Genomic DNA, 27,459 nt, shown 5'->3' on the forward strand with positions numbered 1-27,459 from the left:
ATAAATGTAAAAATGTTCACAACAAACTCCGCACACCCATAAAAGGAGGTGAATAAGTTTACAAAATTCCAAATTAACATGCCTTTTTCATGCACAACGTAATTATTCAATAGAAAACTGAAGTACCAAAAGGAGCCACACAGTACAGCTGGTAAAAACAGTGAAAATCAAATATGGAAAAACCATGTTCACGCCTGTACCGACACTCGGTGCAGCATAAAAAGGTAGCCATCAAGAAAAGGGAATGTTTTCAGATTGGCACTTCCAAGCAACTTCATAGACAACTCAAGCTTCACTCATGGATTAAATCACTCGAGAAGCCCCAGTGAAAAACGTCCTCTCAAAGGACTGCTACGCATCTTCAAGCCAACACATATTTCATGGGTCAGTTAACCGCTGTCCTGATGGTTTGTCCCGACTGAAACAGAATCTGACTTATGGGAGTGGAGGTAGTGTGAGGCTAGTCAGCAGGTCAGGGTTGACTATGATGGTTAGATAACTTTAAGAGCACAGACTGGTTATCATATGGTCCTTTATTTAATCAATTAATCAGAGTACTTGGGAGCGTGCTACTGAACAGTGAGGGTCCCAAGGCGCTGAGGGGGGGAGGGGTGAGGGGGGTGCTGCTTAACATTATCTAACTTTTTTTATCAACGTATCTTACAGTTCACTGTGGAACGAGTGCAGTCAGGATGAAGTACCTGCTCCTAAATAATAGTAGGGAGAGCATTAACAGTCTGTGAAAGGGTGACTCAACCACACACGGTGTAACCAGGACATTCAGAGTCCAATTGGGAAGTAATCGGATTAATCCTATCCTGTGCACATTACTTACCAAGTTCTGAAATGCCACTCCTAGTGGAACAGGTTGGTAATCGTTTTTTTTTTTTATATATAGGCTCTCAAGAAGGTGCAAGCTGATAGTAGCAGTCTCCGCTAGCATTTGAGATCTGTCCTCGCAATCAAGGATCACATAGCTCCCCATTCGTCGTCTTGCGCCCCCATTTCCTCCAGCACTTTGAAACAGGAGTCTAGCACAATGACCTGGGCTTTAGTAACTCGTAGCCTCATTGATTCTCTAACCAAAACAGAAATGAGGGCCAGAGGTGATGAAAAGCAACGAGACTCCCAAGACTTTCGATGCTGCTTGGTGTAAACCACCTCTAATTCACCTTGAGAATAACGATCAAAATAACGAGGCAGGCGCTGGAAGTTGGAAGGAGAAGAAAAAGTTTATTTGCTCTAGAGGAGAGCACATCGCATTAGACACCAGGGCTCTAACTGCATCTCTGAGGCCTGGCCTTTTATATGTTTTTCGTCACTTTTTTGCATGGTCAAACATTCCTGGCGTTACTTTATTACATAGTGAAACATCCTTGGAATCCCCGCCTTAAGCTAGTTCTCACACAGGTCCAGTAGCAAATGTTCCTCCACCCGGATCTTAAAGATGATCGATATCTCGCAGCTGGACATTCTGACAGGACCTAAAACATGTGGAATTGGTCAGATCAAAGGGGTCGGGTCACTGATTAAATTCCGGCCCCTTTGTTGGTGAGGCAAGTTCTGTCGTTACATGGGCAATAAACTAAGTCTGCAGGGGTCGGTTAGCGCCTGGGGCCGGATTGAGTATCCAGGTGCAGTGGAGGAGGTTATCAGGGAGGCCTGATTGTGCGCAGAGGATGAAAGGACAAGTGGGTTTGGTATGGGAGTTGGCTCTAGGGTATTGTCATGCTGACATGGTTTTACGACACCGGTATGTGTGCTCGGGTTCAGTCAGAGCATGGGGGCGGATGAGGGCAGCTGGGGTGATGTGCAGGTGACCAGCAATGTGGGAAATGGCTGCAGTGAATAAAATGGTTGCCGCTTACGCGCTCGTAGGGGCCTTCATTACACAATATGGCGCCAGCAATTTTCATATTTATCGTTTTATTTCCACAGTCGCCCCTTTGAACATTTGGGGCCAGCTTGTCAGTTTACATCAATGTCCATAATGTCCTGTACTTCTCTGTTATATATTGCTTTCATGTTTTCGCATTGAGTGTCCAAAGTCTTAGAGCACAGAGAATGTAAACAAAGAGAACACAGGGGTGGAATGCAATGTATCCCCAGACAACAGCTACATATTATTAAAATCGGAACTAAGAGGACCATCAATATCTTCCAACCCCATTTTTTTAATATGCCCCAAAACCAGTTACCCAGTGTCCAAGTCTCTGGTTCTTGGTGGATCTCTGATGCCAGCCTGTGGAGATGTTCAATTGCCTTGTAGACTGAAGGCGAGCTGTCAGGGACAAAAGTGCAGCAGCTGGCACCGATGATGCGGCATGCTCCTCCACGGTCTGCTAGTACCACGTCTAGAACAAGACGGTTCTGTAAAGCTACCAAGCGGACCGCCTGAAGCTCGGCGATGTTGTTGGTGAGGATGCCAGCTGTGACGTTCAAGGCTGTTTCCACTGCCAGTGATAGGTGTCGGATGGCTCGGCTGTTTGCCATTGGTCCCCATAGCGGGACGAGTCCTTTTGCTGCATCAAGGAACTGGGATGTGACTGAGTCTGCTTGTTCTGTGTCTTTGGACCGCCTTTCTCTGTGATGGGCGGCAGATGCTGTGTAGGTTGGTGGTAGAACAAAGGCAATGTAGCAAGTGCCCCCCAGCCCTTTGGGAGCCAGGTGTAGGCTTTGGTACCATAGATAAAGTACATGTTGGGTGATGCAACAAATGAAGGGGGGTCGGCAGTGTTCAGAGTCCTTGTTATTTGGCAAAAGCTGTGACCTACGATCTTAGTCCCGTGGCCTTTGATGCAGACAAGGCCTGAGACGTTCACCACAGATAGGATCACTGTCAGAGTTGCAGCAATTCGTTTCTTCAGATAGGAAAAGGTTGGTCTTGCTGGGTTGTGGTACACTTGCATTTCAATTCTTTCTTTGGCGGGAATGTTCATAGGAAAGGTTGCATTTGATGTCAGAGGGCAGAAGGGAGCAGAGGTTCTCCCTGTTTTATTCAACCAGAACTCATTGTAAAACTGTTTGATGGTTCCATCGGAGGTGGCATTATCTTTGTAGCTCTCTTGCAGGAGCATTAACCAGGAGAGGCAGGACCCATGAACAGAGAAGGGTGAAGGGATGAATGGGATGGAATGTTCAGTGGCATGAGGTAGCAACCCACAGATCCAACAGTTCGTGGCATTTGCGGCAAGATTGTGTTGGTGCAATAACTGTACGAAAGAATTGTTCCAGAACTCTTTGCGCCGTTCGAGGCGTGGGGACAGTGACACCAGATAGTGTTCCCTTTCAGTGGTGGGTTGCACGGTGGGTGACATCTTCCTGTAAGCGGGAGCATTTTCTTCAAGGTACCAGATGGCAACAATCAGCAAGCGGCAGGTGAGAGGTGCTGCCACGAGAGTTACTGTCTTTGCACTGTGCAGCTTGGCAAGTTTGGTGTCGTCGCGGTGGTTCTTCGGTCGTCCGGGATCTTCCATCACCTTCAAGAAACTGGACGACTGGCAGGACCACATTCTCCTGAGGCGGAAGCCGGGAGACGACTGATTTTTAAAAAAATTGTATTTTCTTGTGTCACCAATTGATAAATTGTATTTTAAAGCGCACTCACCCGTCTGGCACCTCCGTAGCGGGCTCGAGATACGCCTAAACAGCGACCCCTTCGCTGCACCGAACCAAGCAAAAACAAACATTTTTGCCGCCATTGACGGCGAGGAATCGAGGCCACGCCTACCTTCAGGCCACGCCCACCCGCCACAGTATAAAACGCTGCCAACAGCGCAAACAAATCAGAACCCTGCAATCTCCTGAGGCGGAAGCCGGGAGACGACTGATTTTTTAAAAAAATTGTATTTTCTTGTGTCACCAATTGATAAATTGTATTTTAAAGCGCACTCACCCGTCTGGCACCTCCGTAGCGGGCTCGAGATACGCCTAAACAGCGACCCCTTCGCTGCACCGAACCAAGCAAAAACAAACATTTTTGCCGCCATTGACGGCGAGGAATCGAGGCCACGCCTACCTTCAGGCCACGCCCACCCGCCACAGTATAAAACGCTGCCAACAGCGCAAACAAATCAGAACCCTGCAATCTCCTGAGGCGGAAGCCGGGAGACGACTGATTTTTTAAAAAAATTTATTTTCTTGTGTCACCAATTGATAAATTGTATTTTAAAGCGCACTCACCCGTCTGGCACCTCCGTAGCGGGCTCGAGATACGCCTAAACAGCGACCCCTTCGCTGCACCGAACCAAGCAAAAACAAACATTTTTGCCGCCATTGACGGCGAGGAATCGAGGCCACGCCTACCTTCAGGCCACGCCCACCCCCCCCCCCTTTCCCACCTATAAGGATGTGCAATCACCGGACGCGCAGCGGACGGGCGCAGCGGGCGCGCCAAAGGCAAGCCCGTCTGGGCCCGTCCGGGCCCAGCCGGCCCTAGGCCCAGCCACTCTGCCCTCTGCAGCCCGTAACGACCAGACCTACACTCGCGCGGACTTATTAGCCTTAAACCCCAACAAACAACCCTCCTGCTCGCGCATCTTGAATGGAGACACCCAATTCTCCGGTTGTGACCTCTGCGACCCCGCCAATCAGAACACGGCACCCAAGGGCTTGCACCTAGGCCTACTTAACTGCAGGTCGCTCGTGAAACACTCACACGAAGTGAACCTCTTAATCACAAACAATGCCTTAGACATTCTGTTTTTAACAGAAACCTGGCTTACCTCCAGCAGTGGCCCAGACATCGTTCTAGCACTCCCCCCCGGGTACGTCATGTGCTCACTGAACAGACCAGAGGGAAGGGGAGGTGGACTAGCGATAATTCTTAAAGACACCCTCACCTGTTGAACATCCGATGGCAACATCAAGGGATACGAAAGCTGCCACTATACAATACAAATCTCCCCTGTCACCTCGTTGTCAGGAACGCTGGTATATCGTCCGCCAGGCAATCTAGGAGACTTTCCGAACAAAATTATTGACCAGACCTCCATCAAATGCACGTCCACTACTAACTATCTACTACTAGGAGACCTAAATGTACATTTCTTGGACCCAGATGACAAGCAGGCCAGTGAACTACTCCAGGATTTCACCTCAATGGGCCTTGACCTTAAAAACCCACAGGCCACTCATGAAAGAGGGCAACTGCTTGATCCTATTCTCTCCAACATCCCCAACCTGAGAACCCTTGACCATATCCCCCTTCCCTGGACGGACCACTTTTTGGTCCCCCTAGTATGGGACATCATCACTCCGCCCCCTCCACCTCCAAAAACCAGAACGTATACCAGACGATGGCAGAAATTGGAACCAGACTTCTGGGCAGCCAAACTCAGAGAAAACGTTCCCCCCCCCCTTCCCCCCCCACGACACCTTAGTAGGGGACAAAGAATTCAGTACCTGGATTACCCAATCGCTCGACGCCATTCTGCCTAAAACCCACTCTCTGAGACACACCAAGAGAGTCAATCCCTCACCCTGGTATACCCCGGAACTCAACCTGCTGCGTAAGGCTTGCAAAAGGAATGAACGTATCTGGAGGAAGGAAAAAACCGAGGAACAAAAAGAATCTTTCCGCACCTCTGTAAAATCCTACAAAAAAGAGCTCCGCAACATCAAAACTAGCTTCTACGAGAACAGAATTAAAAACGCTGCCTGCTCGGCCCATGAAACCTATTCAGTTCTTAAATAACTCCTCCACGCCCCTGATCCCCCACTCAAACCCCTCGATCCCAAAGAAGCTGAAATTAAATGTAACAAATTAGCCACCTTCTTTGATGAGAAGATTCAAAAAATTCTTCTTACCATACCCCCCCCCGAACAGGCCCACACACAGCAGGATCTCACCACCATCACCACCAATCCTCCTCTGCTGCCAGCCCTCCCCCAACCCTCCCTGGACGCTTTTGGCCCCGTAACAACGGAAGAAGTAGGAGCAACGCTGGCCTCAATCAAAAGTGGCTCCCCCCTCGACCCTGCACCCCTCCGCTTCCTAAAAAAAGTGTCGAGTACCATCATCCCTCCCCTCACGGCCCTGATCAACTCCTCTCTCTCGGAGGGCATAGTCCCCCCCAGCTGGAAAGCGGCAGCAGTCAAAGGTCTATTGAAAAAACCCTCCTTCGACCCGCAGGACTTCGCCAACTATAGGCCCATATCCCTTCTCCCTGGAAACAGCAAGATCGCAGAGAAGCTGGTAAACAAGCAATTATCGCTTTACCTAGAAAGCAACAACCTCTTAGCGGTCTCCCAGACAGGGTTCCGTCCAGGTCAGGGCACGGACATCGCCCTCCTGGCAGCGGTGGAGAAGGCCAGAAGCATTCTGGACACAGGAGGATCAGTGGCAGTGATCCTCCTAGATCTCAGTGCGGCCTTCGGCACTGTAGACCATCCCACCCTAATCCACCGACTGGGAGAGATCGGACTAAAGGGTATGGCCTTGAAATGGCTAGAATCCTTCTTATCAGGACGCTCCTTCCAGGTGCGGGAAAACGACAGCTGCTCATCCACCATCCCCCTTCGGTGTGGAGTACCGCAGGGCTCATCTTTGAGCCCTACGCTATTCAACGTGTACATGGCCCCACTGGAGAAGAGGGTCAGCTCGTTCGGCGTGTCAGTTATTAACTACGCTGACGACACTCAGCTGGCCGTAACCCTTTCACACCCCCACCACGCCCCATCCGATCTCCACAGCTGCCTCTCCGAAGTCCACCGATGGATGAATCTCTCCTCACTGAAACTGAATGGGTCCAAGACGGAGATCCTCTTGATGGGCCACAAGGGGCCCTCTCTGCCATCTCACCTTTGGCCTAGTTGCCTAGGTGACCCTCCCGCACCCAAGGAAGAGGTCAAGAGCCTTGGTGTGTGGATCGAGAAGGACATGAGCTTTAAAACCCAGGCTAAAAGAACGGCAGGGACATGTTTTGGGCTACTCAGAGCCTGCAGGAAGATCTTCCCCCTGCTCCCCGATACCGCAAGGAGGCTCCTCATTCAGGGTCTAATCCTGGCAAGATTAGACTACTGTAACGCCATCTACTTGGGAGCCCCTGAAGCCACCCTGAACTCGCTGCAGAAAGTCCAAAACGCCGCCGCCCGCCTACTCACGGGCACACCAGGAAGATCCTCCGCCAGGCCGGCCCTTAAATCCCTCCACTGGCTCCCAGTCAGAGAAAGGGTCGTCTTCAAGGCCCTTTGTCTGGCCCATAAAACCCTCAACAATAACGCCCCCCCCCTTCTTAAAGAACTCCTAATCCCATACAAAGCAGAGAGAGACCTCCGGTCTAACGTAGAAAATCTTATCGTAGTCCCTAGAGTCAGAAAAGCCAAGACCGGTGGCCGTCGCTTCTCGGTTCACACGGCCAAATGTTGGAACCATCTACCACGAAGACTCAGGACAGAACCGAACTACCTCCAGTTCAGAAAAATCTTAAAGACCCTCCTTTTCCCGCAGATATAATTTCATCAGATGGCTGAAACCCTTGGAGAAGCAGGTCAGCGCTGGGATGCTCTTTGAGTTACTACGCGCTTTATAAAACCATTAAATAAATAAAATAATACCTTTGTCTAGCGTATCTCCCGGTAGCCTTGTAGTGTTAGCTACCGATCTGAGACTTTTGACTCAGTTAGTGGTCTGCTTGTCAGAGCACTCTCCTTTCATTGATCTCAAGTTGTACCCCTCCTTGGATGGTACCGTGGGGTCAGGAAACTCTGCCAATTCAAGTGTCTCTGTTTGTGGATAGCAACTCCGGGCTGGTCGGTCTTTGGACAGGAGCTCTTCTTGGCTGTTCACTTTTCCGGGGGCAGTCAGTGTTGGAGGTATTCTCTTGCAGTGGTGCGCATGCACCCAGTTTTTCTTTCCTTCTACATGAAGGGCAGTTCGGGGGGTGGTGATTAGGGCCTGCCAGGGGTCCGTCCACCTGGGTTCCAGACTCTTCGACCTCTGGAAATTACGGGTTAGCACGAAGTCCCCAGGTTTGATATCATGGCCTGGGCCCCTGGTCACGTCTGGAATGGCATGCAGCACCTGTTGGTGAATAAGAGTTAGTTCTGTCGTCAATTTGTACAGGTAATCAGACATTAGTATGTCCGGGACATCGTGGATGGAAGTTGGCTTTGGTGCCGCCCAAATGTTCATGGGTCTGCAAAAGACCACTTCATAGGGGGTCAGTTGGTGTTTTGCTGGAGTGGAGCGCATTGATAGCAATGCCAGTGGGAGAGCGTCTGGCCATTTCAACCAAGTTGTGGCGACTATTTTTGCTAGCTTCAGTTTTAGTGTAGCGTTGTGTCTCGCTACCAGGCCTGCTGATTGGGGGTGGAAAACAGCGTGGAAATTTTGCTTCACCCCCAACCCCTTCAATATGTTTTGTATAACTTCTGCTACAAAGTGGGGGCCATTGTCGCTCCATAAAATTCTACAAAGGCCATATCGGGGGAAGAATTCCTTTAGTAACACCTTCGTTGTGGCTAAGGCAGTGTTGTCGCTGGTGGGGTAAGCCTCCACCCATTTGCTAAAAGCGCACACGATCACCAATACGTATTTAAGACCGCGGCACCTTTCTAGTTGGATGTAGTCCATTTGGAGGACTTCAAAGGGATGGTCGGGGACTCCAAACCCTCCCCGTGGCACTACGGTCCCTTTCCCTGGGTTGTGTTGCAGGCATGCTATGCATTGCTGTACTAGTCGTTTTGCTGATTCTGCTATCTTACTGCTATGCCATACTCTGGTGATCAGTTCGGTCATGGGGGCAGATCCCATGTGTGTGGGTAAATGTGCCATGGTCAATATAGGGATCAGATAGGCATTTGGGAGCATCCATTTGTCCCAGTCTTTTGTCCTCCAGCAGCCTTCCTCGTCTTTTAGTCCCACCCGAGCCCATTCAGTCAGTTCGTCTTGTGTGCCTGTCGTTTGTATGTCCCTTACAGTCGTTCTAGCATCAATCCATTGTTCTGCTCGTGACCTAGTGACGTACATCCGTGTCGTGGTTCTGTCCTGGGCTGTGGTTCGGGCAGTAATGTCAGCTAGTGCGTTTCCCTGGCCAATGAGGTCAGTCACTTTCTTATGTGCTTGGCATTTAATCACTGCTAGCTGATTGGGGAGGAGGACTGCTTCAGTCAATGCGGAGACTAGATCTCCGTGTAGGATGGGTGTGCCGTGTGATGTCAGGATCCCTCATTCCCTCCAAAGGAGCCCAAAATGATGAACTACCCCAAAGGCATACTGGCTATCAGTGTATATGTTGACTGTCGTGCCAGCCGCTAAAATACACGCTCGTGTAAGGGCAATGAGTTCTGCTGCTTGGGCGGATCGCTGGGCAATGCGGGATGTCTCTAGGATGGTTCGGGCTGTGGTTACGGCATATGCTGCTGAGGTGGTGCCGTCGGGAAGTTTGAGGCACGAGCAGTCTACCCATAGTTCCCCGTCTGGTTCTGGGAAGGCAGTGTCTCGGAGATCTACTCTACTCTTTGTCTGTTCGTCAGTGAGGGTCACGCAATCGTGCAGGAGTCACACCAGGGTCATTCTCAGGTAGAGGTAACAATGTGGCTGGATTGAGAGTGGTACATCGCTTCAGGGTGATGTGAGGTGCTAGCAGGGTCAACTTGTAACCTGTCAGTCGTGCGCTAGTCAGATGTTGGGTCTTGGTCTGGTTCAGTAGTGTGTCGACTACATGGGGTACTAACACGGTGATTGGGTTGGAGAGCACTATTCCCTCGCTCTGGTGTATGGATACTGCTGCAGCTGCCACAGCGCGCAAGCGCGCTGGCAACGCTCTAGCTACTGGGTCGAGGGTGGCCGAGAAGTATGCACATGGGCGATGTTTGTGACCAATCGACTGTGTTAAGACGGACAATGCACATCCCTCCCTTTCATGAGTGTAGAGGAAGAATGGTTTGGAGTAGTCTGGGGTACCTAGAACAGGGGCTGAACAGAGGGCATCTCGCAATACTTTGTATGCTGACTGGCATTCGGGTGTCCAGGGGAAAGGTGAGGGGGTGTCTTTGGCTAGGAGGGAGAGAAGGGGTTTCACAGTGAGACTAAAGTTTGGTAACCACTGTCGGCAGAATGAGGTGAGGCCTATCAGAAAGCGGACCTGCTTCTGATTCTTGGGAATGGGAGTGTCTAGGATTGTCTGGATTCTGTCGGGTGTGAGTCTTCTTCCTTCTTTCGATAAGAGGTGGCCTAAATAGGTCACTTGTGGCTGGCAGAACTGCAATTTCTTTCGAGAAACTTTGTGGCCATTGTCCGTAAGGAAGTGTAGGAGTTGGATGGTGGCTCTGACAGCTATTGGAGTGGTGTCTGCTGCTAGAAGGATATCGTCCACATACTGTATCAACACCACTCCGTCCGGCACTTGAACTGCATCTAACTGTCTCTTGAGCGCCTGGCTATAGATGCTCGGGCTCTCTGTGTACCCCTGGGGTGCTCGACAAAATCTATATGAGCGGGATCTTAGAGTGAATTCGAAGAGATAGCGACTGTCTTGGTGAATGGGTATGGAGAAGAAAGCATTTTTGAGATCAATAATAGTGAAAGTGGTAGCAGTTGACGGAATCAGGGTTAGGATGGTGGTGATGTCAGAAACTACTGGATACTGTGGTACTTATATTTTGTTTACTTCCCGTAGGTCGATGATAAAGCGATAGGCCTTTCCATCTCCCTCTCCCTGTCCCTTTATGATTGGTAGAATGGGACTATTACAAACATTGCTCACTACCTTTTCTACCACTCCCGCCTCTACGAGTGACTGTATGATTTCGGTCAAGGCTTTCTTGCCCTCTGGCGATATCTTGTACTGGGGTATTTTCGGTAAGGTTGCGTCAGGCTGTATAGTCACATGTACTGGGTCGATCATCATTCGTCCTATGTCGGAATCAGCTTTAGCCCATAGATGCGAGGGTAAAGTATCTAGTAGGGAAGTGTCTGCTTCAGAGATGGGGTACATGTGTTGGGAGGGGTTGCCTCTCAAGAGCTGGTGATAGTCATTTAAGATGACTCTTACTCCGTGCGGCGAACACCTGATAGTCGCATGGAAATGTTTCAGTAGGTCGAGACCCATAATGGAGTCTGGGGTGTTGGAGGAGAGAAGGAACGTCGTGTCAATAACATTATTTTCCAGTTTGAAGGGGATTGGTCTGGACAAAGGGTTGGTGGAGGGCGTACCGTCAAATCCTATAGAGGTTGTGTGAGCCAGACAAGAGTGCCCGTGGAATCAGTCGTTTGGATAGTGCACTACGTGTTGCTCCTGTGTCTACCAAAAATGGTGACTCTGTGCCCAGGACCTTTGCGGTGACATAAGGGCCTTGCTGGTCAACATAGAGCTCAACTGGATCCCTCCCTTGCCCCTGGCTATCCTATGCAAAGTCATACATATTGTCGTAATCTGTCTGCTGGCACTGGTTCTGTTTAGGGCGGTCAAATGTGTTCACTGGCCTTCGTTCGCTAACATCGCTCGCATACCCTCTTCCACGTCCTCTTCCTCCCTGTTCATGTGGCATTTCTCTCATCCCTCTGCCTCTACTAGCTCCTAATAAGGCTGGGCACTGAGACTTCCAGTGCCCGTATTCCTTGCAGAATGCATATTGGTCTTGTCCCAAGTCCTGTTGTCGTACATACGGTGTCACTGAGTCATTTCTAGGAGGCTGTACTCTAGGGATATTCTGTTGTTAACTTCCTTTATATGGTTCCCGTCCCGTATTCATCCCTTTGAGCTGGGCTATCATTACTCTTTCCTTTAAGTCTTTCTTTTTCTTTTCTGTGGCCCTGCCATTTTCGTTTTTCTGATGCTCATAGTACTGAGTCATTTGGAGAATAGCCGCTGGCTTAGAGGCTGCCCAACTACTTTCGCTAGTCTCTAATTTCTGGGATACCTCCGTTAGTAGTCCTTTAACGTAATTCTGCACAAATAAGTGGTGTCCAGTCGCAGTGGACATGTCCTGTCCACTGTAGTCGGAGAACACGGTTTCGAATCTCGAGAAATACTCGGAGACATCCTCTTGAGGTTTCTGGCGGCACGCTGTCACTATGGACCAGTCTATCTTTTTCTCTGGTATCAATGTTTTTACTTTCTGCACTATTTTATCGGGGAGGTCCAATATAGCTTTTACTGGTTTTTGCCCAGGATTCCGTTGCTTTTCTAATGTGTCGAGTTGTTCCCAGGTATGGCCAAACAATTCCGAGTGGTTTATCTTCCTGATCTGCTTCCACACATCGTCCGGCAAACATAACCCAAATAACAAGTCAATGTCGGCAAGTGTCATTATCGTGGACCCCAAAGCGGTACCTAGTTCGGTGTAAAAGGCGGTGGGATTCTTCCGTAAACCTAGAAGAGATTTACGGAATGTCAGGATGTCCTGTCTGTCCCATGGCTGATACATCCAATTGTACACTACCCTCCCTTAAGCGTCCTGATGATTTAGGTCGTCATGAGTCCCTTGTCCTCTAGGGGGGACCCATTACGGGGCAGCCTCTTTTATCGGCATCATGTTATCCAGTTTCTCCATTGGGGAGTCACTGGCTTCGATACTCTATCTATCCGCCCTTGTTCTACGAGGTGGCGGAATACTTCTAACGTGGACAAGAAGAGTTCTTCTACCTCGCTGTCATTCTCGTCTCCTATATCCACTTTTCAATAAAGTGCCATTAGCCTCGCTGGTCCTATATCTTGGTATTTCTCTTCATAGGCAGTGAGCGCATAGTAGCAGAAGCGCGCAATGAAGAATCGCTTGTGGCTCACGTCATAAGAAATTCATATGTCTGTCTCATACTCTTCTGTTTCTCTTCTATTTACAAGGGTTTTGACTATCTTATCAATATTTGCCCGCTCGTGTGTACTTCATCGCGGAATCCTGGGTAACCCTTTTTCTACTGGTCCTACTACCACTAATGAGTTCGTGGATGAGGCACTTGGTGCAAGTGGCTCGACTGGAGCGGAAACGATTGTGGCGTCTCCGCTGATATCTTGCTGTTCTTGTTGCTGAACTATGCAGTGGTTAGGGGCATAAGGAGGTGGCATGTGGATAATCGGGTGACCCCATAAGAGGTCATCGTTTATTCTTTGTTTAGCCGGTAACTCTGGGTACAGAGTTGAAGGCGTTCTAACAGGGCACTGGCCCGATAATTTCACTTCTTGTTCTCTTTTATCGTTCTCTCTTTCTTTGATATCCTCTTCTAACTTTTTATAATTCTGGTAAGCAGACTTTCGTGTTTCTTTATCCTGCCTGGCTTCACCTCTTTTCTTTCGTTGCATTGCTTCCTTTCGCCAGTGGCCGAAGTTGTCGAGCATGGCTTGCATGGTTTCTTTTTAAAGAGCGCGGTTTCTAAGATTTCTATTTTAGCGAGATCGAAAGATCCCGTCAGTGGCCACAGATTTACCTGGTCATTTCTAGTATATTTGTGCCATAGTTTGCTGTAAGCAACGGTGGCAACTCTATATTTGACATACATGTCCTTGTTAGGGGTGCCTTGCGGTGGTGCTGGATGACTGACCTCTAACAAACGGTCTGGTCCAAAACAATCAAACAATTTTCAGAAGACAGGCATGATGTACAAGCGGTCAATATGAATATCTCAATAGGTCGTGGACAAAGGTACGCACTACATGTCCTTCGCTGCCTGCAAAGAGGGAATATTCCTATGCTATGCTTGTTTGCAAGCAGGGAATACCTCAATTACTACCAATAACTTCAAAGAACAGAATACTAGTATTCGGGTGAACAATTTCAATACAATCAAACAATCAGTTTCTTTTGTCGTATATCATGACCTTACCCGGACCGTTACGGACCGGTTCTTCGGCGTCCCCTTCCAGCGCCCGTTTGTCCTCTCACTCCAAAGATGCAGCGTTCAAGCAAGGTCCCAGTCAGGACCGTAGGTCACTCGAGAGAGGTCTGTTCGGAACCGGTGAAGTTCAGTTGATCGGCCGCCAGACGAGGGTCTCTTTCAGGCAGGTGCCCTTCCAGATCGTTTAGATGTTCACTCGGCCGTTAGGACCTCTCTCACTGGACCCAGGTGTCGCTGATGGGCCCGACGTTGGTGCGCCAATTGATGAAAAGCAACGAAACTCCCAGGACTTTCGATGCTGCTTGGTGCAAACCACCTCGAATTCACCTTGAGAATAGCGATCAAAATAACGAGGCAGGCGCTGGCAGTTGGAAGGCGAAGAACAAGTTTATTTGCTCCAGAGGAGAGCACATCGCATTAGACACCGGGGCTTTCGTCAGCAGGTGCTCTAACTGCATCTCTGAGGCCTGGCTTTCTATATGTTTTTTTTGTCACTTTATTGCATGGTCAAACATTTCTGGTGTTACTTTATTACATAGTGAAACATCCTTGGAATCCCCGCCTTAAGCTAGTTCTCACACAAGTCCAGTAGCAAATGTTCCTCCACCCGGATCTTAAAGATGATCGATATCTCGCAGCTGGACATTCTGACAGGACCTAAAACATGTGGAATCGGTCAGATAAAAGGGGTCGGGTCACTGATTAAATTCCGGCCCCTTTGTTGGTGAGGCAAGTTCTGTCGTTACATGGGCAATAAACTAAGTCTGCAGGGGTCGGTTAGCTCCTTGGGACGGATTGAGTAGCCAGGTGCAGTAGAGGAGGTTATCAGGGAGGCCTGATTGCGCGCAGAGGATGAAAGGACAAGTGGGTTTGGTGTGGGAAGCGGCTCTAGGGTATTGTCATGCTGACATGGTTTTACGACCCCTGTATGTGTGCTCGGGTTCAGTCAGAGCGCGGGGGCGGATGAGGGCAGCTGGGGTGATGTGCAGGTGATCAGCAATGTGGGAAATGACTGCAGTGACTAAAATGGTTGCCGCTTATGTGCTCGTAGGGACCTTCATTACACAAGATGGCGCCGGCAATGTTCATATTTATCGTCCTATTTCCAAAGAGGAGGTTTAAAGACCTGCAGGGGTTGACTCCTCTAATCAAGAAACAACACACGAGACCCTTGGGTCTACGGAATGTGGTAGAGTGCTAAGGGGATGTCCCTTTTAAAGGACGATTTCCCTCACTCACGGGTCTTTGTGTTTAGTTGGTCACCGATTCTCTACCCACAATAACTGCGACCTTTTATGGTCCATATGGTGAAGTCAAAATTCTTTCTTCCAAAGTCACCTGTCAAACTACCCTCAAGACTTTAGGCCAGAACTTTCTTCTATAAAAGTGTAAGGTATCGTCATCGTCCAGATTGTCTGATAAAAACACAGCAGTGCAAAAACAGGGAAGCTACAGTAGTCAAATTAACATGTTGAGAGTTCACTTTGTTCCAGTCTGGAGCAAGTAGCGTTGGGCCTCAGGTGTAAAACAGCACAAGATTTAAAATCACGGAAATGAAATTCTAGTACATTTTTTACTGCCCATCTTGTCCAGTGGTAAGATAGATTTAATGTAGACACAGCTACTAACAATATATGGTAAGAAAACACTAAAGATGCCACCACAGTCGAATAAGAAGCTTTACGTTTCCTGCATTCATTCCTAAGAGATGGAATGCCTCCAAGATCGACAACCACTGAATCTCCACCTCAGAAACAAAATACTGGAGATTTGTCATTTTTTAGGGTCGAACCTGCGAATGCATGCGCTTGCACATGCGTCTCGGTGCGAGACGCTGCTGTAGTCAGTAAAGGGCTTGGAGCCCGCCTGTGACTAACAATTTGCTGTCTTCACGTCACTCTTCTTTACTAGCTCTGTAAGTGGCCAGTTCAGCTAAAATGTCATTTCCGACACTGGCTGTGCAGCAGGGACTAAGCACAGATTAATTCAAGTTTAAACCGTGCCAGTCCGCTGCTCCCCACCTAATTGAGGTACTATTTGATGCACCCATGCACTCCCCCTCCCTGCTGCAGCGTACATAGCACTTGCATGCATTTCAGATCACGTGTACGGTGCTCGAGTCCGATCTTGCCATATACTATCCTATTTTCTTTATTAAAAGTAAAGAAGTTAACCTTCAACAATTGTCAATTTTTTTTATTCTCTGGAGCATTTCGGTCACAAAGGAGATAATAGAACGATCCTCGAAAAATATGTAACCGTTACCTCTGCTTGATGTCCGTGCGCCTGTCAATCATGTGGCATCTTTTGTCTAATTGTAGACGTGCCAGGAAGGGGCATAAATTAAAGCAGAGCCACTGTTTCATGATAATTTACTCGAATGTCTCTCAGGAAAATGTATTTTTCTCATTGGTTCTTTAATGTAATGCTTTGGGGGGGGGGGGATTAAAAAGAGGACTGGGAAATAATAATGCTCATTAGAATCCTGAGCAGGTTTTCAGCTTGAGAAAATAAAATGTTAGCAGGTAAAATTGGCCTAAAGCACACTGCCTGCCTCTACAGGGAACTCTAGTAAGGGCCTGTGGTAGTGCATGAGTGAACTCGGCACTAGAGCCTGGCTCTCAAAGGACATCTAATAACGGCCTGCCATAGTGCATGAGTGAACCCAGCAAAAGAGCCTGGCTCTTCAAGGACCTCTAGTAACGGTCTGCGGTAGTGCATGAGTGAACTCTGCACTAGAGCCTGGCTCTACAAGGACATCTAATAACGGCCTGCCATAGTGCATGAGTGAACCCAGCACAAGAGCCTGGCTCTACAGGGACCTCTAGTAACGGTCTGCGGTAGTGCATGAGTGAACTCGGCACTAGAGCCTGGCTCTACAAGGGCATCTAATAACGGCCTGCCATAGTGCATGAGTGAACCCAGAACAAGAGCCTGGCTCTACAGGTACCTCTAGTAACGGTCTGCGGTACTTCATGAGTGAACTCGGCACTAGAGCCTGGCTCTACAAGGGCATCTAATAACGGCCTGCCATAGTGCATGAGTGAACCCAGTAAAAGAGCCTGGCTCTACAGGGACCTATAGTAACGGTCTGCGGTAGTGCATGAGTGAACTCGGCACTAGAGCCTGGCTCTACAAGGACATCTAATAACGGCCTGCCATAGTGCATGAGTGAACCCAGCACAAGAGCCTGGCTCTACAGGTACCTCTAGTAACGGTCTGCGGTAGTGCATGAGTGAACTCGGCACTAGAGCCTGGCTCTACAAGGGCATCTAATAACGGCCTGCCATAGTGCATGAGTGAACCCAGAACAAGAGCCTGGCTCTACAGGTACCTCTAGTAACGGTCTGCGGTACTTCATGAGTGAACTCGGCACTAGAGCCTGGCTCTACAAGGGCATCTAATAACGGCCTGCCATAGTGCATGAGTGAACCCAGTAAAAGAGCCTGGCTCTACAGGGACCTATAGTAACGGTCTGCGGTAGTGCATGAGTGAACTCGGCACTAGAGCCTGGCTCTACAAGGGCATCTAATAACGGCCTGCCATAGTGCATGAGTGAACCCAGAACAAGAGCCTGGCTCTACAGGTACCTCTAGTAACGGTCTGCGGTACTTCATGAGTGAACTCGGCACTAGAGCCTGGCTCTACAAGGGCATCTAATAACGGCCTGCCATAGTGCATGAGTGAACCCAGTAAAAGAGCCTGGCTCTACAGGGACCTATAGTAACGGTCTGCGGTAGTGCATGAGTGAACTCGGCACTAGAGCCTGGCTCTACAAGGGCATCTAATAACGGCCTGCCATAGTGCATGAGTGAACCCAGTAAAAGAGCCTGGCTCTACAGGGACCTATAGTAACGGTCTGCGGTAGTGCATGAGTGAACTCGGCACTAGAGCCTGGCTCTACAAGGACATCTAATAACGGCCTGCCATAGTGCATGAGTGAACCCAGCACAAGAGCCTGGCTCTACAGGTACCTCTAGTAACGGTCTGCGGTAGTGCATGAGTGAACTCGGCACTAGAGCCTGGCTCTACAAGGGCATCTAATAACGGCCTGCCATAGTGCATGAGTGAACCCAGCACAAGAGCCTGGCTCTACAGGGACCTCTAGTAACGGTCTGCGGTAGTGCATGAGTGGACTCAGCACTAGAGCCTGGCTCTACAAGGGCATCTAATAACGGCCTGCCATAGTGCATGAGTGAACCCAGCAAAAGAGCCTGGCTCTACAAGGACCTCTAGTAACGGTCTGCGGTAGTGCATGAGTGGACTCAGCACTAGAGCCTGGCTCTACAAGGACATCTAATAACGGCCTGCCATAGTGCATGAGTGAACCCAGCACAAGAGCCTGGCTCTACAGGTACCTCTAGTAACGGTCTGCGGTACTTCATGAGTGAACTCGGCACTAGAGCCTGGCTCTACAAGGGCATCTAATAACGGCCTGCCATAGTGCATGAGTGAACCCAGTAAAAGAGCCTGGCTCTACAGGGACCTATAGTAACGGTCTGCGGTAGTGCATGAGTGAACTCGGCACTAGAGCCTGGCTCTACAAGGACATCTAATAACGGCCTGCCATAGTGCATGAGTGAACCCAGCACAAGAGCCTGGCTCTACAGGTACCTCTAGTAACGGTCTGCGGTACTTCATGAGTGAACTCGGCACTAGAGCCTGGCTCTACAAGGGCATCTAATAACGGCCTGCCATAGTGCATGAGTGAACCCAGTAAAAGAGCCTGGCTCTACAGGGACCTATAGTAACGGTCTGCGGTAGTGCATGAGTGAACTCGGCACTAGAGCCTGGCTCTACAAGGACATCTAATAACGGCCTGCCATAGTGCATGAGTGAACCCAGCACAAGAGCCTGGCTCTACAGGTACCTCTAGTAACGGTCTGCGGTACTTCATGAGTGAACTCGGCACTAGAGCCTGGCTCTACAAGGGCATCTAATAACGGCCTGCCATAGTGCATGAGTGAACCCAGTAAAAGAGCCTGGCTCTACAGGGACCTATAGTAACGGTCTGCGGTAGTGCATGAGTGAACTCGGCACTAGAGCCTGGCTCTACAAGGACATCTAATAACGGCCTGCCATAGTGCATGAGTGAACCCAGCACAAGAGCCTGGCTCTACAGGTACCTCTAGTAACGGTCTGCGGTAGTGCATGAGTGAACTCGGCACTAGAGCCTGGCTCTACAAGAGCATCTAATAACGGCCTGCCATAGTGCATGAGTGAACCCAGCACAAGAGCCTGGCTCTACAGGGACCTCTAGTAAAGGTCTGCGGTAGTGCATGAGTGAACTCGGCACTAGAGCCTGGCTCTACAAGGACATCTAATAACGGCCTGCCATAGTGCATGAGTGAACCCAGCACAAGAGCCTGGCTCTACAGGTACCTCTAGTAACGGTCTGCGGTAGTGCATGAGTGAACTCGGCACTAGAGCCTGGCTCTACAAGGACATCTAATAACGGCCTGCCATAGTGCATGAGTGAACCCAGCACAAGAGCCTGGCTCTACAGGGACCTCTAGTAAAGGTCTGCGGTAGTGCATGAGTGAACTCGGCACTAGAGCCTGGCTCTACAAGGACATCTAATAACGGCCTGCCATAGTGCATGAGTGAACCCAGCACAAGAGCCTGGCTCTACAGGGACCTCTAGTAACGGTCTGCGGTAGTGCATGAGTGAACTCGGCACTAGAGCCTGGCTCTACAAGGGCATCTAATAACGGCCTGCCATAGTGCATGAGTGAACCCAGTAAAAGAGCCTGGCTCTACAGGGACCTATAGTAACGGTCTGCGGTAGTGCATGAGTGAACTCGGCACTAGAGCCTGGCTCTACAAGGGCATCTAATAACGGCCTGCCATAGTGCATGAGTGAACCCAGCACAAGAGCCTGGCTCTACAGGTACCTCTAGTAACGGTCTGCGGTACTTCATGAGTGAACTCGGCACTAGAGCCTGGCTCTACAAGGGCATCTAATAACGGCCTGCCATAGTGCATGAGTGAACCCAGTAAAAGAGCCTGGCTCTACAGGGACCTATAGTAACGGTCTGCGGTAGTGCATGAGTGAACTCGGCACTAGAGCCTGGCTCTACAAGGACATCTAATCACGGCCTGCCATAGTGCATGAGTGAACCCAGCACAAGAGCCTGGCTCTACAGGTACCTCTAGTAACGGTCTGCGGTACTTCATGAGTGAACTCGGCACTAGAGCCTGGCTCTACAAGGGCATCTAATAACGGCCTGCCATAGTGCATGAGTGAACCCAGTAAAAGAGCCTGGCTCTACAGGGACCTATAGTAACGGTCTGCGGTAGTGCATGAGTGAACTCGGCACTAGAGCCTGGCTCTACAAGGACATCTAATAACGGCCTGCCATAGTGCATGAGTGAACCCAGCACAAGAGCCTGGCTCTACAGGTACCTCTAGTAACGGTCTGCGGTAGTGCATGAGTGAACTCGGCACTAGAGCCTGGCTCTACAAGAGCATCTAATAACGGCCTGCCATAGTGCATGAGTGAACCCAGCACAAGAGCCTGGCTCTACAGGGACCTCTAGTAAAGGTCTGCGGTAGTGCATGAGTGAACTCGGCACTAGAGCCTGGCTCTACAAGGACATCTAATAACGGCCTGCCATAGTGCATGAGTGAACCCAGCACAAGAGCCTGGCTCTACAGGTACCTCTAGTAACGGTCTGCGGTAGTGCATGAGTGAACTCGGCACTAGAGCCTGGCTCTACAAGGACATCTAATAACGGCCTGCCATAGTGCATGAGTGAACCCAGCACAAGAGCCTGGCTCTACAGGGACCTCTAGTAAAGGTCTGCGGTAGTGCATGAGTGAACTCGGCACTAGAGCCTGGCTCTACAAGGACATCTAATAACGGCCTGCCATAGTGCATGAGTGAACCCAGCACAAGAGCCTGGCTCTACAGGGACCTCTAGTAACGGTCTGCGGTAGTGCATGAGTGAACTCGGCACTAGAGCCTGGCTCTACAAGGGCATCTAATAACGGCCTGCCATAGTGCATGAGTGAACCCAGTAAAAGAGCCTGGCTCTACAGGGACCTATAGTAACGGTCTGCGGTAGTGCATGAGTGAACTCGGCACTAGAGCCTGGCTCTACAAGGGCATCTAATAACGGCCTGCCATAGTGCATGAGTGAACCCAGCACAAGAGCCTGGCTCTACAGGTACCTCTAGTAACGGTCTGCGGTAGTGCATGAGTGAACTCGGCACTAGAGCCTGGCTCTACAAGGACATCTAATAACGGCCTGCCATAGTGCATGAGTGAACCCAGCACAAGAGCCTGGCTCTACAGGGACCTCTAGTAAAGGTCTGCGGTAGTGCATGAGTGAACTCGGCACTAGAGCCTGGCTCTACAAGGGCATCTAATAACGGCCTGCCATAGTGCATGAGTGAACCCAGAACAAGAGCCTGGCTCTACAGGTACCTCTAGTAACGGTCTGCGGTAGTGCATGAGTGAACTCGGCACTAGAGCCTGGCTCTACAAGGGCATCTAATAACGGCCTGCCATAGTGCATGAGTGAACCCAGAACAAGAGCCTGGCTCTACAGGGACCTCTAGTAAAGGTCTGCGGTAGTGCATGAGTGAACTCGGCACTAGAGCCTGGCTCTACAAGGGCATCTAATAACGGCCTGCCATAGTGCATGAGTGAACCCAGAACAAGAGCCTGGCTCTACAGGGACCTCTAGTAACGGTCTGCGGTAGTGCATGAGTGAACTCGGCACTAGAGCCTGGCTCTACAAGGGCATCTAATAACGGCCTGCCATAGTGCATGAGTGAACCCAGTAAAAGAGCCTGGCTCTACAGGGACCTATAGTAACGGCCTGTGGGAGTGCACCCAGAAGTTGAACCGGGCTCTACCGGGACTGCTAGTCACAGACTGCAGTAGTGCAAAGTTGAGTAAATCTGGGCCCATATTTAACAATGCTGTCATCATCTGGGAGTTAGTTACTGGGTACTCGAACAACATGATCTGTCTTCACATTTCCTGCAGCTGTCTGAGATGACCCTCACGGAGCCATGTACTGAGAAAACCAAGGCGCGCTCTCTCTCGCTCTCTATCCAGTGTTGTTGGAACTTTTACTGTGCTGTATAGACATCTCAAAATCACACAATCCATAGCTCTTCTGAATTGCAGCTTTCATTTGTAATTACGTATTATGGGCCTCATTTACTACAAAATGACGCCGAGCTGGGTAATTTTAAAAGCACTGATATGCGTAGCATTAAAATCAATACGGCACAATCATGTGCTTTCCCCTGCACTGGAGCACAATTTGCTGTCATGGGCCAGTGCAGGCACCCTTACATCAAGTTGCAACGGTGCCTATGTTGTGGGGATGATTGTTTTTGTGCAGGAAGGCACACCTTCCTGCACAAAAACAATCATTGATGGCATTTTAAGCAAGCCTTTGCAATGAGATAGGTCTCGCATTGCTGAAAGTTTGAGCTAATGGTGTTGCATTTTTATTTGCTACGCCAATAGCTCAAACTTTCAGTAATGCAAGACCTATTGCATTGCAAATGCTTGCTCCTTTACTAGCTTCAGGATCAGCATGCATTACAGATATCACAATTACCTTGGGCGCAGGGAGGCAGCTGGTTCACAAGAATTAGACATAAAATAATTATACTATTTGAATGTCATTTCACAACTTGTTTTCTTATTTTCTTCTTTACTGGGGTAATTGTCACAAGTGCATATTAAATGGGAAGAGAAGGGTGGAGAGGCACACAAGGAGTGGAAATATGGCCCAACACTGGAAGAGCATTTACCGCTCAGTCTGTGCTTCCTGCAGCTGTTCATCGTTTAAAACAATTCGACAACTCTGTGCTCCACTGCCCCCAGACTAGCTACCCTAATACTCCAGCGATGCACTAAGCCAGGGGGACAAGCTCACAAAAGGATCCAGAAATTGGTGGTCGAAGACTCTTGGTTCTGGCCCTGTGCAACTTGTTTGTGCACCGTTGGGATGCTTGAGGCAGCTCAAACATTAACCCCCAGATTCAACACATTTTGCGATTCCTTAATAGCGAAAAATACCGATTCGCTATTAAGGAATAGCAAAATGTTATTCATCAAGAAATCCATTCAAAAATAGCGATTTCTAATAATTCCTTAATTGCGAGTCGCAAATTGCGAGTCGCAATTAAGGAATATCTCCCCATTCATTCCTACGGGCCTAGAGGCCCGTAGGAATGAATGGGAAGACCATCTCAATTTGCTAATCGCAATTAGCGATTCGAAAATTGAGATTGCAATTTCAAGGGTGCAGGGGTGTCCAAAGGACACCCTGTTGCACCCCTGAAATTGATGTGTGCACATATGTTGCGCACACACATGCCCTTAGGGCATGTGTGTGCCCAACATGAAACTTTGAAAAATGCACTTTAGTGCATTTTTTAAAGTTTTTGCTATTTAACACGTAGTTTAACTTCGCGGTAAATAGCGGCCCCAGATTGCGAATTCGCAATATTTTAAATGGTTCATGAATTGCATTTAAGGAATCTCAAATTGAGATTCCTTAAATGCAATTTAGCGATTTCTATAATTGCGATTTTTGCATTTGGGATGATGAATCCCAAATGCAAAAATAGCGCTCGCAAAGGGCCAGATTCTCAGAATCTCGCCCTTTGCGAGCCAAATTTACTTTGATGAATCTGGCTGCAAGTCCTTCAAGGAGCAGAGGGAGGTAGCTGTGGCTAGGGAATAAGGATGGATCGGGACACTAGGTTCGAGATGGAGGTCACTTGGCCCATGACGGAGGATCCAAGAATGGGTTGAAAGTGGAGAGGACAAGAATGTTTTTTTACAGAGCAGAGATGAGCAAAACAGAATTATCGACAACACACACAGCATTTTAAAAACAAACACACCTACGGGTATGGAGCGCTGATAGGGAGGCCTCGGATAGGGCGAGTCTAGATTAAAGCACTGGAGCAAGTATAATACACACTTTAGAACACAGTTGTGCATCAACAAACACAACTGTTCCTCAGCCTGCATACTCCTGCCCCTTTGCATATTTACACTCAACCACCCATCAGGCATTGATGCATCAAGACATTGGCAGGTTTAGGCCAGGTCGCCCTCTACAAGTCAGGCTCTGCATGATAAACATATCCAATGCCTTCAGGACATTCAAGAATAAGAGGAAAAAGACAAGACTAATGGGAGTAACTGCTCTGATCCTACAGCTCATTACACTTACAAGGTTCATTTAGTTCCATCTACTGAAATCCTCAATCACATAATTGATGTACTCTTCGTACTGAAATAGCTTAAAAAGACCCTTGAAACAATTCCACAGTAGAGTCAGAGAGATCAGGTTGAGGGAACTTGTATGGCCTATTTCGTCCACACTATCATGTTCAGAACACTTACTGCCCCAACTTTATTCCACAAATCTGAAGTCATCCCGCTTAGAAAACCGCAACAAAGGAGAACTGACACGGAGTTGAATTCACCCCCAATTTAGTCAGCAGAAGCAGTTTACTCTGGTTACATCCTGCCATCCAAACTCTCTTATTTATTCTACCTCATCTCCACTACCACCTTACCCTTTCCCCTCCGGGCAATGAAGTGCTACTCTACCTTCCTCTCTATATAGGCCTACCGTTTTTTCCCCTCTTCTTGCCATCTGCTATTCCCTTCTGTCTCACCCTTGCACATCCATCACAACCCTTTTTCCCAACGCCCTAACACTTAAACCTCTCTTCCCTAGCTCCAAAGTCACTCTCTCTCCTCCACACTAAATACACTTCTTTTAGATCATTCTTCTAACCCACTACCCTCCAGACAGCCTACCTCTCAAATCCACTACTGTCCAAGTGCCCCCCACTCTCTTTGTAGACCAGCCTACCTCCATGTGACACCAGCAACTAACCTCCACCTCTTTTTGCACACTTACACCAATTCATTTCAGGTTTTAAGGTTCCCATCATGGATAAGATACAAACAACTAGCCAGGGATCTTGATGCTACATGGAAGGTGAAAAAACTGCTTGATTTAATTGGGAGCGTCTCATGACAAATTGTCAAAAAAGAATTTAGCTTAGCTAATGAGCACTTAGAAACAATTGCTAGACTACAGCAATAACCTGATATTGGGCTTTTGGTGTGGCTCATTCATATTTCACAATGTTGAACAACCAAGCGGCGCCGATTGTATCAGACTTCACTAGTAAGAGGAAACTGGTTCCGCAACAGTTGCATCAGCTTCCAGAAATCCCATGTACTGAATTTATGGCATTTTACCTCGAACCATCAGGTCACATATTCCTGCTTTTCAAACTATTTAAAGATATCGAATTTTACGAGCAAACAATTAACATCTGAAAAAATGTTTGATTTGTGTGCCTAAAATTGCAAAGGTGTGAGCTAGATGAAGATGGTTATTCTATGAACTGGCAATAATGTGACTCAGCCTTCCGGACTTTATGAGAAGGATACATAACCAAACGACTAAAGAAAAGATGCCTTTTATCTTTTACACTGCCTGTGTTTTCTTGGAAATGTGGAATCTTGTAATGGTGTATTGCCCCGTCGGGTATGTAAGATTATTTTCAGAGCTTTATACATACTTAAGATCTGCAGCTTACTGAGAGAGAATTTCAAATAGAAATGACTGGAAGAGAAGTAATGAGTGGTCACATAGTAGATGGGGCTGCAATGCAATATGTTTGCACTGGCAGTGCATTTAAACACTATGTCTTCCCCAACAGCACATACATGCACCTTCAACTTTATTACCAAATGCCACCAACAAAGCTTCTTCTCAAGTCTTGGCCTTATTGGACTATATCCCCCAGCCCTAGCCTCAATAGGCCATGATCACGATTACTGGTAGTATGAATATTGAATATATCTCGTTCTACACTCACTACTCAAACAGATCCTTCTCGATTTCTGTGATCTGCCATCCCAGCCCTCAACCATTTCCACTCTGGCTTTCTCCACGCCCCTTCAGTCCAGCCCTTGAAATTTTTTTTCACTCACTCATCAAATCTTCTTTAGATTTTGTAAATCATCTGACATGATCAAAAGCATGTTCGCCTCCAATTCCTTCTACACACTTTACATCACTTCACAGGGTGCTGCTCTTTTAAGTGCACACAATAGACAGGCCCACTATGCATGATGCTTCGCCACTAACATCATAATTCAACAGCTGGTTCAATATACATTCTTTCACCCATCAACTGTTCCACTACACCATAACCCGTACTGACATCCTGGTGGTCCTAAACACTTTAGCTTTCTTCATCACACCTAATCCGCAAAGTACTCAACTGTCCACCATGCTCACTTTTTAATCTCCCACACTTACTCTCAAACTACAAACACCCGGTTTGCTAGCCTACAGCAAACAATAAGGCCCTGTAGACATGTATTATGTGCTCAAGCTGCCTTGAATTCACAATTTTATGAACACTTACAACTGCAACCCATACCACTCCTCAGTCTAAATTTCTTAACGAGTCATTACTCCAAGATAGCATGTGTGTGCAAAGATTTTTCACTCCTATCCTCTCCCAGTCCTGCTATTAGAAGCCTCACAGCTTTCATTTATTTCTATAAAAGTCTCCTTCCAAGCGAGGAACGCATCGTACTAACTGTCCAGAAACCCTACATTGTACAGTATCTCATTAATGATCTCAAATTACTTTCTGGTGCTGTTGTGCTAGTTATGTACAGTTTCAACTGTTCACTAAACTGAATTCTATATCAATGTATTTCTATTGTCGTAGATCACTGCTACAACAATCTGTAAAGCATAGCTGGTTCAATGGAGTTAAATCAATATTAAAATAATGAATACAAAGCAAAGTGCTTGAATACTGCTGTGAAATGCTATCAGTACAGCTGCTATTGTGATGAGATATGGGAATCTTTACATACCCACACCAACGAGAGTAAGGGGGGAGGGATTTAAGGGGGGAGTTGGGAGTTAAACATGGGGACATATTTGATGAATATGGATGATGTGCTACATGTTTTATACTGTATGATGGCAGAAAACCAATAAAATATGTTTTCAAAAACAAAGCAAAGTGCTTGTTGAGCCCTCAAAACTGTACTTCAGTCGTGAATCCATAAAGTCACAAGGGTCTTTGGAGGAAAATCAAAAAGGCAACATTTCCACCCCAAAATGTCCTGTGTCTGAAGCTGTTCATAAGGTCTGCTTCGATGTATGGCTCACTTACCTCCACAATAGTGAGCCCAACTTTTATTTGGTACCCGAGAGTAATTAAAGACTACTGGTGTGATACACTTGACATTGGCTACACATAAGAGTTGGCAGTCGTTAGGTCAAGGAACTAGGAGGTGCAAACCATATTTCAAAGTAATCCAGCCAACTACACTGAATTCACAAAGAGACAATGTTTGCAGATTGTGCAAAACATAGTCATCCTTATTTCACATGAAATAAGAACAGAAAACCATAGATTGTCAACAGTGTATACACGTATGAATTTATTCAGTTAATTTGCAGCTATGAAACCAGTGTTAGACTATATATTTCAGAGGATCCTGTAAGGAGTGACACTCAGAACTCAAGTTAGTTTATCTAGACCTACTCCTCATCCTTCATTAGACAGTTAAAATAAATAATTCATTTTATCAACAGGAATGATGCATTTTGAAAAACAATGGGACTGTTTATCTCAGATAAAA

General features: G+C 48.0%; 2 protein-coding genes across 3 annotated transcripts in view; both read right to left on the minus strand.

Moving 5' to 3' along the window:
* The window catches only part of CAMSAP1 (calmodulin regulated spectrin associated protein 1), a 542,816-nt gene that overhangs the window by 472,597 nt on the left and 42,760 nt on the right, over window positions 1-27,459 (minus strand). The gene's annotated exons all lie outside the window — the stretch shown is intronic.
* Window positions 891-7,946, minus strand: LOC147710312 (uncharacterized). Its single transcript, XM_086919978.1, has 2 exons — window positions 7,558-7,946; window positions 891-3,516 (listed from the first exon to the last, which is right to left on the minus strand). The coding sequence occupies exon 2, from the start codon at window positions 3,510-3,512 to the stop codon at window positions 2,439-2,441; it is 1,074 nt and encodes a 357-aa protein (XP_086776104.1). The 5' UTR covers window positions 3,513-3,516; window positions 7,558-7,946; the 3' UTR covers window positions 891-2,438.

Source organism: Lissotriton vulgaris, chromosome 5 (genome assembly GCF_964263255.1).
Source record: "Lissotriton vulgaris chromosome 5, aLisVul1.2, whole genome shotgun sequence".
NCBI classification, from domain to species: domain Eukaryota; kingdom Metazoa; phylum Chordata; class Amphibia; order Caudata; family Salamandridae; genus Lissotriton; species Lissotriton vulgaris.

What these genes read in the sequence shown, in the direction of transcription:
- LOC147710312 (XM_086919978.1), bottom strand. Translation starts at nt 3,512, where the DNA reads ATGTGGTCCTGCCAGTCGTCCAGTTTCTTGAAGGTGATGGAAGATCCC.